Source organism: Temnothorax longispinosus, chromosome 11 (genome assembly GCF_030848805.1).
Source record: "Temnothorax longispinosus isolate EJ_2023e chromosome 11, Tlon_JGU_v1, whole genome shotgun sequence".
NCBI lineage: Eukaryota > Metazoa > Arthropoda > Insecta > Hymenoptera > Formicidae > Temnothorax > Temnothorax longispinosus.
In genome coordinates, this window is record NC_092368.1 from 17,267,783 (window position 1) to 17,285,636 (window position 17,854).

General features: G+C 38.5%; 2 protein-coding genes across 2 annotated transcripts; one reads left to right on the plus strand and one right to left on the minus strand.

Annotated features, from left to right (window-relative positions):
• The first annotated feature begins 456 nt into the window (after positions 1–456).
• Arl4 (ADP ribosylation factor-like 4) lies at positions 457–13,538 on the plus strand. Its single transcript, XM_071792848.1, has 4 exons — positions 457–776; positions 8,876–9,305; positions 10,103–10,318; positions 11,306–13,538. Exons 2-4 carry the CDS (start codon positions 9,095–9,097, stop codon positions 11,500–11,502), a joined length of 624 nt encoding a protein of 207 aa, XP_071648949.1. The 5' UTR covers positions 457–776; positions 8,876–9,094; the 3' UTR covers positions 11,503–13,538.
• Positions 13,521–17,629, minus strand: LOC139821645 (cilia- and flagella-associated protein 100). Its single transcript, XM_071792847.1, has 7 exons — positions 17,187–17,629; positions 16,830–17,049; positions 15,901–16,158; positions 15,242–15,614; positions 14,925–15,154; positions 14,190–14,513; positions 13,521–13,907 (listed from the first exon to the last, which is right to left on the minus strand). The coding sequence occupies exons 1-7, from the start codon at positions 17,330–17,332 to the stop codon at positions 13,551–13,553; spliced, it is 1,908 nt and encodes a 635-aa protein (XP_071648948.1). The 5' UTR covers positions 17,333–17,629; the 3' UTR covers positions 13,521–13,550.
• Between the last annotated feature and the right edge of the window lie 225 nt (positions 17,630–17,854).

The following is a 17,854-nucleotide window of genomic DNA, read 5'->3' on the forward strand; positions in this document are numbered from 1 at the left end:
AACTATAATATGTTTAATTGTTTCGCAACTTTATTTACTCCTTCTCTTTATTATTATTATGTATGAAATTCCTGTAATTAATTTAAAAATATAAATAGGAGGATAAAGAATTTTGATAGTGGTTATATATTCCGCGCTACTGTTTAAACACACCATTATGACGTGTTTATTTTTAAATTTTTCAAAAAATCAGATTTTCTTTAAACTATTAATATAAACATATATGAATTTTTAGTTAAATTTATTTTCTGTACGTTAATAAACTTATATATACTAAATTGATTTAAACATTTTTGGAAAGCGCGCCATAGGTGTCCTGAACAATATGGCGGACGGTCGACGGGTGTCCAATGCATTTTCACATACACGCCCACATACCGACGCGATGTAGGATAACGGTGCTGCCGGCGCGCGGCAAATCGAGAAGTTACCTCCTTTCATTCGCGTGAGTGCCGTCAACTGCCGTGAGAGTCGGTCGGTTCGCTGCGCGTCGCGTCACTCGCGTCAGTTCGTCCCTCGGGTCTCGCTCGAGCTGTTCGGGTAGGTGTGTTTGGGCACTCGGCAGTTCCGTTACCGCGTAACCGAGTACAAGTTCCCTTCCCGTGGATAGTTCTCGGCCCGGATAGTTCCCTCCTCTCCGTGCGACTGCATACCGCATACGGGAAGTGGGTCAGTGCTTGTTTTATTTATTTATTTTTTTGGTGTGTCTTTTCGCGCCGATCGCGGCGGATTCCGATATGCCCGTGGATGCGGATCACACATCCGGATTTAACATGGTGAGTGTGTTGACGACGCGCGGTGTCGATGATCCCCCCGAAGTGGGCGAGATGTAACCCAGCGCCGCGACGCGCCCTGAAATTTTCGGGTTTAACACGGACGCTCGGCTCCTCTCGCTCACGGTGGAGTCCGGGGAGTGTTTTGTGCGCGCGTGAAATCGCGGTAAACCCCCCCCCGTCCCGAGTCCCGAGACGCGAAAAGCAAGGTTCGTTCGGATAATCAAAATTATATCGTATGATATGCGAAACGAATTGAGCGAAAATGGAAAATTGTCCGATTATTATGATCATTTCAACGGGACCGTAAATAGAACAATGACAAATACGCTTACACATCGATGTACTCTTTTTTATGTTCTTTTATAAATAGAAAGAGAGAGAGAGGGAGAGAGATGAGAAAGGAGTGTATTTCTGCTCCAAAAATTGTTTTAGTTTTTATTCGACAGCTGTATGTAGATAAACGTAGAAGATAAATGATTTTTTATTTCATGCGTATAAGCTTTGGAAACAGATAAACAGATAATGTTTATTTATTGCAAATATATTTAAGTGATTGAGAATTATATATATATATATATATATATTAACGCTTATTTATATTTGTAATTATATACAGAACAAGTCTTATTTAGGTGTTACGTAGTATAGTCATTGTTGTTTCCTTGTATGTACATTATTTTAATTTTGTGAGAAACCTCAACTATTTAAATCGACGTCATTCTATCATTTCTGACATCTTAATGACATATACTGTATCCAATGGACAAAGTGATCGTTTATTATAATTTATATCTTTAAAGATTAATAATTAAAAATAGGATCTAGAAATGGGATTTACATCCGGTATTGTTTATTAATCGCTCTCTGAAACGTTATATGTAAGAACATATAACAGATGAAAAGAAACCTTACCGTTTCATTTATTTACGGCATATAAACTTAATATTAGACGTGTTAAAAGTCTTTGGTTTTTGTTTGTCGAGTTTATTTTTTTTCCCTTCTGAAATGAGGCAGTTTTGGTCGGTGAGAGAAATAAATTATTTGCGATATAACTTCGAAACACTATATAGAATACGTAGAGCACGATTCATTAATTGTCAGTTCTAATTCTTCGTAATATCATATTTGAATTCTTCACATTACATAATATTTACGTTATAATAGAGAGAATTGTCAGAATTATATATGTATAATTTTGTAATGCCATTCTTTTTCTCTAATATATTAATCGGGTTTCACGACGAGTTTCATAACGGGTTTCATGACTCATGACGCTTTCATAAATAGCTCTCATCAATTTTTCCTTCAAGTTGAGAAAAAAAGCACACGGAAAGCTCTTGACGTGGAAGTAATTAATTTTCCATAATCAGCCATATATGCATTAAAGATCATGTGTGAAATGTCAGGTCAAAGAAGTGGAAGCATCATGGGGATAAAAATAAACTCTCGACATAATATTGCAAAGTTGCGATCAATTCTGCGTACCCTGTTCTTTTGAAGAATAATTATTTTATTATCAAATATTATATTTGTGTAAAATATTTTAAGATATATGACACTTTTCTCTTGGTTTTGGACTTTAGATTTATTCTTCTGTTCGTCTTCAGTTCAATATTGAATTACTAAAAGTCACTGTATTACAAATATATATAACAATTATAATAACATTTAACAATTATATATAACAATTATGTATTACAATTATATGTAACACTGCGTATTACAATTATGCTATTCTATTTTAAACGAAACTTTAGGACGTCTCTATTTACGTATTCGCACTCATTTATGCAAGCTTATCCTTCCAAAACAATTAAATGAGAGATAAGATAAACTTTCGAATACGCATCTCCTGACGTCCATCGACCGAATTATCAGAGCTGCTGTGAAACCATATTTCGACAAAAGATATCGCGAATTAAATTTAATTTCAAGCCTATCCTCTCCAGGAGAATATAATTAAAAAAGTGGTATATCGAACTGAAGTAAGTTGCGAATTCCAATTTCAAGGGCTACACTTTCCATACGGAGAAGATGGTACGCGAGAGAGACGAAACAACTTACTTCGGTGCACCTGTTCCGAATTATAATCTTCCGGAGGAGGCTAGATTTAAATCTGATTTCGTTCGCATCAGTTCTTATTGAAGTATATATTCCTGATGTGACGATTTTTCAGAAGTAAAAAATATATTCTAGCTTTTAACCTTTTGTTTGACACGCAAATATTTTTATTCGTCATTTAAAACGAAATATGATTGTGAACGAAATATATTGTAAATCTGTGCACATATTTATCTTCCTCTATCGGGTCGTAATTTGTGTAACTACGCGCTTTATGGAAGATTATACACGCACTCTGGGATCATAATTTATCACGATTTTATATATAAATCAGACTATGATCAATCAAGATAAAGCGGACTGCGTTTCTCGTTGCTCCATAAACCTTAGAAAGTAAATTGTGATAAATTTGGTAAATTGTGGTAAATTGGGAGCTTGATTGATAAATCAAGATAAAAGTCGATCGATAAAAAGTCACTTAAGAAGCTGATTAATATATAAATATATTTTTATGTTACAAGAATTATGTAATACGTCTGTAATTGAGTCATTGAGATAGATTTATAATTAGTCTGGCAATTTAAGGTAAGGCGATTGACTTATCAAGCAATACCTGTATTATTGTGTTAACACGGAATAATTAATTTTTCGTCGTTTGATACGTGAAAGAAAGATTAGATTTGGAGAGCACGAATTATGTAATTAGAAATCTTGCAGCGAGTAATTCTACCGGTCGAAGTAATCACTGATTAAGCTAATTAGAGTTCGAGCGAGGTAACTCCAATAACGTCCTAACTACATCAAGACGCTCTTACGATTCGCGCACGGCATGAGACATTATCGTAATCTGATCGAGGACGCGCCTTAATGTCGTTTATCTTTAAGAGTCGCTTACGTCCCGATTAGGTTCAGAAGTTGGTTCAGGAGAACTCGATCGCGCGTGTTGCGAATAAGCCATCCCATTAGGAAATTGGTCGAGATATCCTTCTATTTAACGCTAATCTATTTTCGCGAAGTCTCGTCAGAAACTTTTCAATTTATTTTGCGAATAATCGTCCGCAATAAACAGGCATAATTAAGGCATAAATAAAGCGATTGATCATCGAAGGAATTTAAGATATTTTTCGAGGCTGTTGGCCTCTCAAAGATGGAACGAACGAATGTACGAGCCAGCATCTCAGGGCCCTGGCACATATAGAAAAACATAAGCAGTAAACAAATTGATCAATCACAGTCAAGTAATCTTGAAAACTCAAGACAGCTGTTGGTCAATTTGTTTACTGCTTAAGTTTTTCCACGTGTCATAGGCCTTATGCATGGGCTCATCTCAGACCCCGCGACTTGAAAATTGAGGATTATGAACCGAAGATTAGAATTCGATCAATCGGATGAGTTTAAATTTCAATCCGTGTCGTTCCGATCGGTTGAATTCCAATCTCCAGTTCGCAATTCTCGATTCCCGTTGCATAATCTGATACTTTAGCCTGATGCTGAGACTCTATAGCGTTATTAGGCCATCCTCCGAGATACTGCATCTGGGTGTTCGTAGATTACAGAGAGCTCTCGGCATCTTGGCGCGTTGTAACATAAATATAACGTAAATAAGTAAGGAACAAGCGAGAGCTATTTCATGGGAAAAACGTGAGTGAACCGCGAGTATCTCGCGGAGCGAATTCAGACACGAAACGTTCTTTACGTTCTGTATAATAATTTACTGATATCGAGATCTTTCGGTTATTGTTCAGCGCTCCTCTGTCGCCAGTAAACCGATTAGGCCGCGCTTCTGCGCGGCTGGTCAATCGCCCGATTATCGAGAAACTTATTAACATCCGCGCGTTAACGGAAAGGATTTTTAGGACCTATCCACAGACAAACTTGCAGCGTAGCTGCACAACTTTATGCATATGCATAAAGAAAATTATCCAATCGCATTGTTATCATACGGACGCGCGTAAAATGTGATTGGATCATTTTCTTTATGCACAATGGTTATGCAGCTATGCAAATTTGTCTGGATTTGCCCCTTAAGGGCTATGTCACGTGGAAAAACTTAAGCAATGAGACTTAAGCAGTAAGCAAATTGACCAACAGCTTATATCTCAAGTTTTCGAGAATAGGTACTTGACTGTGATTGTAATTTGCTTACTGCTTCATGTTTTTCCATGTGCCGTGGCCTTAATAGCATCTCGTTGTATGCCCAGACAGCACGCATGTCCATAATCGGGACATAAGGCGCCTTAAGGCCATTGCACGTAACAAAGTTTTAATTTTAATCGTAAGCCCGTAAGAAAATAGACCAATCACACTCGATTATTCTTCAAGCGCGAGGAGAATAATCGACTGTGATTGGTCTATTTTTTTACAGCCTTACGATTATGACTAAAACTTTGTTACGTGCAATGGCCTTTAAAGATGTCTCAAAGATATCTTTAAGACGTCTTACACTGTAAAAAAATTTTGTAAAATTACAGTACGGAAGGAAAAAGTAATTTTGTATTACAATTACACAAATTAAAAATGTGTGGAAATTTACACCTATTATAGTGGGTCTCAAAATTATCCACTATAATAGTTGTAATTTTACAAAAAATTTTTACAGTGTACGTTCCGATTTCGGAGATGCGTGCTGTCCGGGTGTTTATTCGCGGCACGTAGAGCGCTCGGATCTGCATGTGCTTTCTCTATTAAAATCTCACGTTGTTGAGAGCAAGAGAGAATAGAAGCATTTTCGGAGCTATAGTTTTTCAATCGCGGGCTACGACCGTGCGAGATTATTTCGGTCGGCTCGCGGCTTCTAAAACGAATGTTGGAGGACAGAGAGATGTACAGAATCATGATACGTGCGTGTATACGTAACGAGTAAACACGCATACGTACGCGCTCACACAGCGAGGATACGGAGGCATAAAACGGTGTGGCGCGGCGCGGCGCGACGTGGCGCACGCGCGTCTTCGCGAGTCGATAATGCACCATCGAAGCAGCCAGCACACCGACACCGTCGCCGTCGCTTCGCATCGGTGATCCCCGATGCCGTGCGGGCCGTGCGGGCCGTGCCGGGGGCATCCCGAAGTCGTCGGAACGCGGAGGATTCGCGTTTCTCCTCTTTCTCGCGCTCGTGAGCGACGCTCGTGATATCGCCGTACTATTTAGCGGCGGTTCCGGTTTCAATTTATGTCACAAATGTCGAATAAATTAGATCTCTACAGAGGGTGACTCAAAATCGCCGGATGCTCGTTTAACACCGATCGCTGTATCAGCTATACCTTCTTTCACTTTGTAAGCTGCTCGCTCGATTTTCATGAAACTTCGTCTATCGGGGTAATTTGGTAATATTTCATTCGAATCTGAAATAAAAAATACAAAATTTAAAATAATGGATCCAATATGGCGAACAGAATTTAAAACAAAATAATTGATTATCATAAAGTTCGACTTTAGGAAATTTTTAACATTGTTAAGTAGCCTCGAGTTTCCAATTTCGTTTTATTTAAAATTCCGCGATCCCAAAAATCGTGTTTCGATAATCAGATTATTTTTTTGAAATTTAGCTCATATTGGAGCCACAATTTTGAATTTTAGAGTTCTGAGGCCAGAATCAAATTCAGCGATTCCAAACACTCTTAGAAAACAAGGGCTTCTATAAGTTACTTTGTTAGAAAGCTTCTCAAAGGATTAACAGACAGATTCTGTAGCTAATACGGAATAAATCTTGTTTCTTTTTCAGCGAAAATGTTGAATTTCTAATCGTCGGTGAGTTCTAAATTACAAATGATTGGATGGTTTCTCGTGAATTAATTACTTCCGAAGTCGAGTGGGATGGTGTCGAGGGCCGAAATAAAGCTGTTGCCTTCAATTAATTTCAGCTGGAGCTTTAAGAGATTTCTTAATTTGATGCATAGATGCATGATGTGGAAAAATTGGAGAATTACCATAAATCAACAATAAATCAACAATAAAGGCCTTTTTCGCATTTCCACCAAGAAAAATCGATTGTAAGTTGGCCAGGGAGTCTATCGTCGAACGTCCCCAATGTTTACGAAACATTCCGCATAGGAATCTTGTATAATGTATGAGAAGACCTATAATGCCGAGCCGTTTATATTTTAATACCATTTGCGAAATAATGAAACAACCGTATCACCCTCACGAGAGAAAGACTCTCAGTATTTCGGCAAATATATATCGGGACGCGTCTGCGGTATGGTTCGCCCGATATTGAATTAGCAACCGCACTTCGGGAACATTTCGCTTCATTAAACACAATAGAGCCGCCGTTTACACCCGAGTCAAAGACTTGGAAACGACTATAGTAACGCGGGACAACATTCCCAACAGTTCCGTATAAACTCTCGCGCCACTTAAACTGATGTATCTTTTAAAGTTTCCATATCGGATCTGCATTACGCATATATGTTTCGCACTAAATTTTGATCCACATTTTCGTGCGACGGTGACCCGAAACATCAGATTTCTCCGGGCGATCCTACCTTTCGCTCGTTGGATCGATTTGATTTACCTACTTTTGCACGTGCGCGTGGACGTCGTCTCGCGGGGCAGATGTAAATCACAACGGTTGTCGAATAATGTAAAAGTATATCCGGCGTGTCATTGGCGACATGTATTATTCCTTGACCCTTTTACACGCGCACATCCTAGTCGGACATATATAAAGCGGTACGCTTCAGAAATCACATCTCTGATGAATATTGAATTGTCGAAAAGTCAAATGCGGTACATTTTAGAGGAAATTAATAAACCTAGTTGGACATGACCGAAAATTGGCGTTTTCTCCTTTGAAAATTATTAAACTAGGTATTTCTCTTTAAAAAGAAAAAAAAACATGGGAGTGTTAATTTAATATTTCTTTGATGATTTAATAACTTTTGTTTATGAAACGCATAGAGTTTTTATTTACTTTAGGAATCCAAAATTTCTAAACTATTATTGATACTACACTTTATCTTGTGGAAATGTACAATATACGTATATAATATTTTCTTTTTGGATATATGAATATATGTTTTTGTATAGTTTACATATTATATGTATATGTACTGCCGGCCAAAAGTTTGAGATTATTAATTAAAAATGTCTATCATATTAAATGAAATTACTTATGCGTTATAACTTAACATATTAATATTACGGAATTAATTGGAATATTTTATACGTGGTCATCCCACTTTTGGCCAGCAGCACATCTAATATATACACGGAAAAATCACATATCCTGTATTGTTTAGGGTTGATAATAAGAACACTTTGCACTACGTTCTTTGCGTGATGAGATTGCATTCGCCATATACGTAACGAAGGAGGAATGGAGAACGCCGATGACTGGCGAGATGCGTATAACTGCATGCAATCGCTAGAGTACCAGGAGGAAATGCGCGTATGCGAAAAGGAGGAAAATGGGAGACGTTGGAGAAAGTTTGCTTGGTTACCGATGAAGACGGAAGAAGATGTTACCTAGAAACGGTCCAGGGAGCAAGCAAACCGGATTATTCGGATTCGTTCAACCTCGTCGGAGGAACCGGTCCCGAAAAGGGACCTATTCTATTTCTTCCGCCGCTGGCTGCGCAGCCCACTTTTGCGCGAGACAATGATACATTGTTCAGGGATTTGCCTTCGACCTATGTAGACGATGTAAATAATGAGCTCGATCCGCGCGGTAGATACGCTAATAAGCGAATTACCGGTTATTCGCGACCAACGCTGGAAAGTCTGACAAAAGGAGGGTGAAAGTTTTTTTTTCTCGAAAGAGATTTCTACGATCCACACGCACACGCATACACACATACACACTTCCGCATGCACTCGCCTACAGGGTGTTTATATATTCCGAAATCAAGTGATTGCGAGAAAGAAAAATGGGATTCGACTGTAGTTTGATCAATAAAGGTCAGACCGAAAGTGACATTGACCCTGATCGAAAATTGAGTCCTACTTATTAGACGAGATACTTTAGGCAGCGCACCTGTGTTTCGCGCGAAACCGGTTGAGAGACGTTAACTGTGTGGAACGCGCTTGCTTTTCAGACGATGCGGTAGTGGACAGCTTCGCAGCGGCGGAGTCCTTTTACGGGCATCGAAGGTTGAATTTGGAGAAGAGAGATATTTCGCGTGGAGCGGAGGGGAAGAAGGGAATCTAGATGCTAGGCCGGATCAAAACGAAATAGAAGAGAGAAAGAGAGTTCTTAACGGGAAGAGCAGGCGAGGACGAGATAGGGGAGGAAAGAGAACGAGAGAGAGAGAGGGATGGGTGCTGGGATGGGCAGAAGCGGCACGACCGGCGGTCTGCTCGAGGCACTTCCCACGGGAACCCCGCTCCATGTGGCGATGCTTGGTCTCGACAGCGCCGGGAAGACGACCGCCCTGTACAGACTCAAATTTGATCAGTATCTCAACACCGTACCGACCATTGGCTTCAATTGCGAGAGAATTCGCGGCGGCATCGGGAAAGCTAAAGGTACGTCCCCCATAATTTTCCGCCCTTTCAACCGTTTGTGTCTCTCTACGCTATGTACTTCGAAACTACCGGGTCTTTGCCCTTTTAATGGCAGTCTCTTTGACTAATCTAGATGATCTTTGATTTTCCTTTCAGCGGAATTGTCGTGGTATCGATGTTTCTCGAGTTACACGCGATCGAAGAGAATGAGCTTTTCGCAAATTAAATTTTGAGGAGTCAAGCAGACAGCAATTATTCGCTTCAGTTAATTTCAGATAGAATTGACCTCAATAAAATTTTAATACGAGTCTTTTAGTTAAAGAGATATACATGGAAATGAGAAAGTTGCAATAAACGATGGTTTCTCTCGACATTTTCGATAAGAATAAAAATCGACTTTAAATTAGCCGAGAAATGAAAAGGACATCCGGCACTTTTAGAATGCTGTATATTACAAGTTTCGATACAGTCTTCGCATTTATTTTACCCCTTTTCTTTTACTCCTCCTTTTTGCTTTTCACCAGTTGAGCCTCCATAAGTTGGGTCTCTCCTACTCTTCTCCTCTCTTCTATATATTATTTAATTTTTATTCGAATATTGCTCATCTAATTCCACGCATATATCATCACTATTATGAGCTTGAGCGGAGATTGAAAAATACTTGTCAAGAATAAAAAAATCGCTCGGATCTTAATGACTGAATAGAATATACAAAAGTTGGATTATAAATGCAACAAGTCGCGGACACTGCTTTTGGGCGTTTGCATTACGGTATTTTTTTCTCGTTGAAACGCAGTATTTTTCTTTTTTTAACACAGGTGTCAATTTCCTTGTATGGGACGTCGGTGGGCAGGAGAAGCTACGGCCGCTGTGGAAATCTTACACGAGATGCACCGACGGTATAATTTTCGTTGTTGACTCCTGCGACATTGAGCGGCTCGAAGAGGCGAAAATGGAGCTTACCAGGACAGCGAGGAGTCCGGACAATGCGGGTGTGCCGATCTTGATTCTCGCCAACAAACAAGATTTACCTGGTACAACTAATATTATAAAACTTACCATAAATTATATTTTAAAGTCTGGACTGAACGTCTTTTTAATCAAAGAGTATACTCGTTTACTTAATTTTTGTTTTCTAATTATATCTCTCAATTTCGTGGGCATTTATTTTTGACGCGTATTTATTTAACGCATTTTTCCCCCGAATTCTTTTTGCATAATATGACGCAGCACATTACACACTTGTTCTTGTGTGTACACTCGATTACGTTCGGTAACAGTTGGTCCAAATGACCATAGCGCGCGCGATTGCGTTTAGTCATTTCCGCGTCGTCACGAACGTCGTGTCTTTCTAAAGTTATATCACATGCTACGAGAGATTGCATAAAAATCTGAATAAACGCACATTTTTTTAAATATTGGATTTTTTGACAAAATTTTTTTAAATATTAGATTTCTTGACAAAAATTAATTAGTGACTCAGAAGAGACGTGAAGTACACACTGTAAAAAAAATCTTATAAAAGTAAAAAAACCATCCAAGGTCTAAAAAAAATCTGTCGTCAAGAGGATATCCCGTGATTGTGAGATATCCTAATAAAGCAGATGGTAGCACGAGAAATTTTTCTAAAGACATAAATAAATACGGCAGTATCATTTAGCCATTAGATTTTTTAAATAATTTATCAATTAAATGCATAAATTTCGCAATTCCGAATACTTCGTTTTACGTACTTTTTATTCAATTTTTGAATAATTTCGAATACCTCGTTTTAAGTACTTTTTATTCAACTTTGGAATAATCCCGAATACTTCGTTTTACGTGCTTTTTAAGCGACGTACGAATAAGTTTTATGTAAGTACTTGAGATAAAGATTTTATGCTAATTTATTCAGCAACTGCAACTTTGATATTTCACTTTATAGTTTATTAAATTTATAGAATAGAGAAGAAATTTAATAGAAGTAATGTAGGCATAATTACGGTCAGCTTCGTTTCGTTGACGAGCTCTCTACCACGTAGGTGCGAAAGAAGTTGGCGAGCTGGAGAAGCATTTGGGAGTGTTAGAACTTGCGGGGATGCCGGGTAGCGCTTGTATTCGCGTACAACCGGCGTGTGCTATTACGGGCGAGGGACTTCACGAAGGCTTGGATACGCTGTACCAGCTGATCTTAAAGCGACGCAAGCTGGCGAAATTGAATCGGAAACGGGCCAGGTAGGCCAGGGCCTCGGAAGACTGCACATGCGTCTTCTGATATTGCCGATCGCGGACGGCCTCTCCTTTGGCGACGCTTTCCACAACTTCCACCGCGTCCTCTCTTTCCAATTGCGATGAGGACGTAGCGCATTGACTTGGAAGAAGGACGGTGTGGACGGTGACCACGAAGGGTGCGATCACCTCCTTTTGACTTTCGCTCTCAGCGAGACGCTGTTGGAACTACTTGGAGCTTGCGTCGATTTTTAGGTGTATGTGTGTGTGTATGCGTGTACATATAAGTATATGTCGGTGTAGAGCATGTGCATATGAGAAACAGGGGATTTTAACGATTATTGTTCCTATTAGGTTGTTGCATATAAATTTTACTTTACTAAAAATCATGATTATTGATATCCAAGGGTCTGCAGTTTTAATCGAAATATGTTAATTAAAATAGAGTATTCGTCGGTAATCTTGTTGATTTATTGCTATGGTGAGACGTGACGTAAAATACAGAAAAATACAGTTTAAAAGGCGTAAATTTTATATTTACAAATTCTTTTGTCATACTGATTCATCATCTGCAATTGATTGGCACGAATTCACAAATAAATTTGTAACTTTGGAATAATGCACCTATTGTGTACTGCTGTGTTACATGAGTTTTAGTTCTGAAATGAAATTCAATTTTACGCCAAAATGGATTTATTTTGTGTGCAACAACGTAATGATTAAAATGATCGTAAATATAAACGTGTGACGATGCTAGTCGACTGAGGGAGGATCTATCGTTGCGACAAAGGAAACGAGTCGATGCGAAAGTGAAATAAATAAATATAAGTAAATAATTGTAAATAAATCGGGAAAGTTGTAATTTCATGCTGGCACAAATTTCAAATGCGAAGATGCATTTTAACACGAGCAACGAAGTTGATCAACGTCGAAAAATCTGTGGCAATATAAATCGTCCTAAATTACTTAGCGAAATTGAATGTCATTATTGCTGCAAGAGTTAAGAGTTGCCATATATTTTTTTTAAATACAAAGCAACACAGCAATATATTCTATTTATACGCGCGTGTAATCGGATGTTGCTTATTTCGTAAAGTTTTATACCTTTTTGTAAAGACCTCATCATATTTATTAGACTTATTGTTAAAGAAACATAATTGTTATTACAAAATTTGATACAGCGCAGTTTTTTGGTAATTTAATTTTATTCTTTATAGAATTAATCGAAACATCTGGTAAACGAATATATGTTTGCGATTAATTATCTATTGGATTATGTTGCTCATCGAAATGTCGCTACATGTCTCTATGAAAAACTTTCGAGTTCCTAATTGCCCTGCTATTTATTGACGATTATTTAATACTAATAAGTTATTGCCGCTGTCAATGTCATGTATATACATATATATTCTAAAACTAGGAACTTCTGGGGAAATTATTACGGACACTAAAATACATTTCAGTAATATGTGTTATATTCAATATACAGGTATAAAAAGATTCAGAAAGAAACCAAAAACTCACTTATTTGCTATTTGATTTGACGTGGAATCTCTGGCGTCTACTAGAGGAGATATATGTATATGCATATACATATATACATATATGTATGTATGTATGTATATACGTTATCTCTAGCAGGATATTTTATAAAAAAAAGTTGCTCGTGTAAAGAAAAAAGAAAGAGGTACTCGAAGGTGAAGTGTATATCGCAGTCTTCTTATAAGGTTTATAACGAAGGAATGCGTGAACTGGCGCTTTGTAGCCAAGAGATAACTGTCATGGCATGGTTGTTGTTTTTATATCGACTGTCGTTCCAAATTCTATTGTACACTATACTTGCCCCTTGTTGTGTTTTTATTATCTCTGAATATTTTATCTCGTGCTTCAATCGATCGTTAAATCGCCTATTTATGTATACATATTATTAAATAGCGCTAGCTAAGTAATCGACGATGCGTAGCGCGTTAGACTGATACGATCCTTTCGGATATGTACGCACGAGGAATTTTTCAAATAAATGTGCTGATTCCGTTACGTTTTCAATGACGGCACCATTCATTTTCTTTCTTCCTCGGTCACCTCCTCTTTCTCCTTTTCCCGCATTTGTTCTCGACTCGAAGATACGTCGTTGAACGTTGCCACCTCGGCCTCGATATCGTCGCGCTTCCTCCGGAATGTCAGGTCAAAATCGTCCGGAAACTTGGAACGATACGCGACGAAGTCCTCGCGTCCGCAGTAATCGGTGAAGAAGGTGAGAAACTGAGCTTCCTCGTCCGTCGGTTTCGGCATTCGCGACGGCAGCCTCGCCTTCGTCGTGATCGGTACCGAACGCCGAATTAGTAGCCGTTTCTTCGTCGCGGGTGGTTCCATGATGCGCTTCAGCGCGTCCAGTAGTCGGTGCATCAGCTCGAACTGGCAATCATGCGAGTTACGGTTGAGACATCGGTTGCGCCAAATAATTACGAGACAGTCCACGTAATGTAATCATTGTTTAAGATCATAAGATGTTAAATTTCTGACTATATAGACTTCATTAAATCGACTGTCATTATATTGTTTAAGATATTAAGTTTAAGAGTAGAGATTTTAATTGTTTCAGATGTTACGTGTAAACTAAACACTGAAAGCTAAATTTAAGACCGTAGACGCATTTATAGTTGAGTAAAAAATGGATGTTTAATATAAATTATTTACCTTTTTCGCGGCGTCTTCCGCCTCCTTTATAGACTTCATCTCTTGTCGGAATCCTTCCCGCTCGCAAGCACGGACGATTTCGCGCGGCAGATTATCCAGCTGAAGATTAAGCTCTTCGTAGATTTTTTCGATCCACTTCATCATCGAGAAACTATCAAGATTCGCGTCGTTCGGGCCTATGCAGTTCTCGTAGGTATCTTCTACGAAGACGCGAAGATAGAGTACCTCCTCAGAGCAGACTAGACGTCGGAAAACATCTCGAAGAAGGTAATTAGCGTATTCCTCGAGCTTTGCCGCTCTGCTTTCTGCCTTAGCGATGGAATTCTATCGAATATTTTGACTCGTAAGACTAATCGTTAATGTCGGAGACTTAATATCTATTTTTTTTAAAACGAAAACGGATAGATTTTAAATGAGAATATTCACTGAGAGGATTAAAAATAAGTACTGAGGCAACATAGATCGAAAGCTTGATTAATGAAAGAAAAATGAGCGATATGGTTCTAAAAATGTAAGTTGTATCAATGAAAGCGGCAATCATTTTTATCTTTGACATGGTTCACTTTTCGTTCTACGTTAATCAAGCACCTTTTATTCCTCTCACTAAAAATCTCACTAAAGTGTTGGATCTTTTTTTTTTAAATATCCAAAATATACGTTAACGCATGTATTGAAATGCCTGATTCATGAATCGCTCTTTAACTAATTATTAAACTAATTGAAACCAGTACGGACTTCCAAATCGTTGATCATCGAAGTAATCTCGCTGATCTCTCGCTTGATCTGCGCTTCGGTTACGGTGATGGTCTTAGTTATGTCTGCCATCGGTGCGGCGAGCGATTCGAGATGTATGAGCGCGTTTAAATTCTGGGTCTCCATCGCCCGGAAGATGCGGATCAGGTCGAACGGGTCCTCGAAGTACAATTCGGCCGGGCCAGCGTCAGCTACGTCCTGCTCGAATAGTTCTAACGCGAAACGATCGTTGCGCGCATTGAGAAAAACGATTTTGGAAAGTGTCGAGCGCTATATGTATGTCCTGTCCCGAGTTTTACCTATCAAGTTCTCCAAGGATGCGCTCTCATCCAGCGTCTTGTATCTGCTAAACAGGTCTGTGGACGGGGCGTCGGTGAAGATGATGCTCCTGCCTGACTCGGGCCGTTGGAGCCAGTCGTACTTGGCTCTCCAGGCGACGGGCGACACCTGATAGAGGAACATCTGGCACATCTTCACCAGCCGCCAATTTTCCTCCCAAACGTAAACGTCCAGTCTGCTTTGGCCAAATTGCTTAGCGAGCTCGTTCCTCCGGGCGCTAATCTCCTCCGTCAGTTTCGCTTCTCGTTCCGCTTTCTCCAGCATATGCATACTTTTCTCGTGATCCTTCGACAAGAATTCCTCGAAGCCGCTTATGTATCGCCGGCAACGATGCTTTTGCAGAATAGTAAAACAGACGAATTTATACCGAATGATACACTATTAAATATTAAAGGATGAAATTTAAACCTTGAATTAAATAATATTTTGTTATTTTTAACTGCGATATATGTGCCCAAATTTATTATTTTAATACAAAACAGTATTATTTTTACTCTCTATTGGTCCAGTTAAATTAACATTGTTTAAATTAAATCTATAATCTTTTTCCTAAATCATGTGAAATATAAATATAGACATTTCTCATGAAAACATTAATTTAATTAGTTGAAACTTATACCTGAATCTGTCGTAGTCGGCGCGTTTCTTGCTCGAACTGCTGATCGATGCGAATACACTCGTCTTTTTCCTGGCCAATGAGGAGTTTTGTTTTCAGCATCTCTCGTACGTCTCGGATATATTGCTCCAACGAGAATTTTTCTTTCACGGGTCTGCCGGACAATTCTGTAAAATACTGTGGGTCCACGTCCGTCATGGCGATTGCCTTATCCAGACGCTTGTGTTTCTTTGCTTCCTCCGCTTCTATCTCGACGTCCACCTGTACAGAATTTCTGAGGAATCGTGACAACGTCTAACACATGTCCACTGAATTTTTTTTCAATTTCTTCCTTTTTTTTCATTTCAGCTACGATGGCTGAGAATTTATTTAAGAATAAAAAGACGTTTCTTAACGATAAATTTTCTTACGGTAATTTGCAAGTTTTATAACTTTTAGAAAATTTCTCCGATTTTTTATACGAATATTCCGAACTACTGACTTTTCAGTAATGCTGAGAAAGAGTCTACATTTTTTCTAGAATTCTTTCTATATGTGAATTCTGAAATATTCTAAAATTTCTCACACTTTCTATAAGTTCTAAAGAAAACTTATAAAATCTGATGAAATTTAAGGAATTTTTTAAAAAATCTTCATAAATTTAAAATATAAAAACTATGTATTAAAAACATTATGAGATATAATTCAAAAATTCAACATTCATAAATTCAGCATTCGTAAGTCCAACATTCATAAATTCAACATTCATAAAATTCAAAATATAAAAACTATTAAAAATATCATAGCTATCTTAGAGTTTTTTTTCACCTGAGTTTACACATCAGCAGTCAGTATTTTGAGCATTTAATAAATTGGATTACGTAATGTTATTTTGCAATGCAAACGATATTCATCACACAGATCCCAATAACAGCGAAAAAATCGTAACTCACGCGTAATCTTTGCAAAATATCACGGGACTGGGGGATTTTATATCGATCCTTGTGGACTTTTCTACCGCGTTCGGATATCGCTTTCTTCTTCTGCGCTTTCCACCATTGAAGATGGGCCAGGGTCTGGGAGCAGGAGGGAAAAGCAAAGGGCGATTGTTCATCCCTTGTATTTCCACCCTCATTCGGGACATCGTGACCGCTGGTCCAATAATGTCGCGTTCTAGGAAGTTATCAAAGTTTCTCATATGATAATTTCATCTCTCGCTTATACGATATATATATATGCTTTATTTCAAGCCGAAAAGCCGTGAAAGAAAAGCACAGCTAGGATAAAAAAAATTCGGTTTTCACGGTAACCTTGAAAAGTTCCGATAAGCATTATTGTTGAAGGCCGATGCGGTCCGAAGCGTCACGCGTGATTTCTTGTTCTCCGTTGGCGCCTGGATCCTCCAGTCGACCCCGCGCAGCTCGGGGAAGCTCATCTTCCGCGTTTTCTTTCTCATTAATCGGGGAATCCAGGAAGGCGAGAATTACTTACAAAAATTCGCAGTAACTAGGTGAGATCCGTCCGAGGGATCTAATTTGTTTGACATGCGCTTTGCGCTCTTCTTCTTGAGCTGCGTTCAATGAGCTCTGTATGTGTGTGTGTACTTCCGTCTTCCGCATGAAGAAATTCAATCAATGCACGTGGTGAGAAAAAAGAAAGATAGAAAAACACCAAAGTAACATTGTGATATATTAATTATCTAATGCTAGATGGTATCGCACTGTGTTTTGCGATACGTAAAATACAAATTAAAAGACGTATATTTCAGTACAAATTAATATTTAATATAATATGAATAGATCTCTAGGAAATGATTTATTTATTTATTTAATTTACGCAGCGCATCTAATGAGAGAATAATGCCGCGGAAGACCGCAGACTAATTGGACTTCCGCTAAGCAGGCATTATCGCATAAAAAAGATACTAAAAGGCGTATGAGCATTTTTAACTTTAAATCCTAATAAACAACAGTTTTCA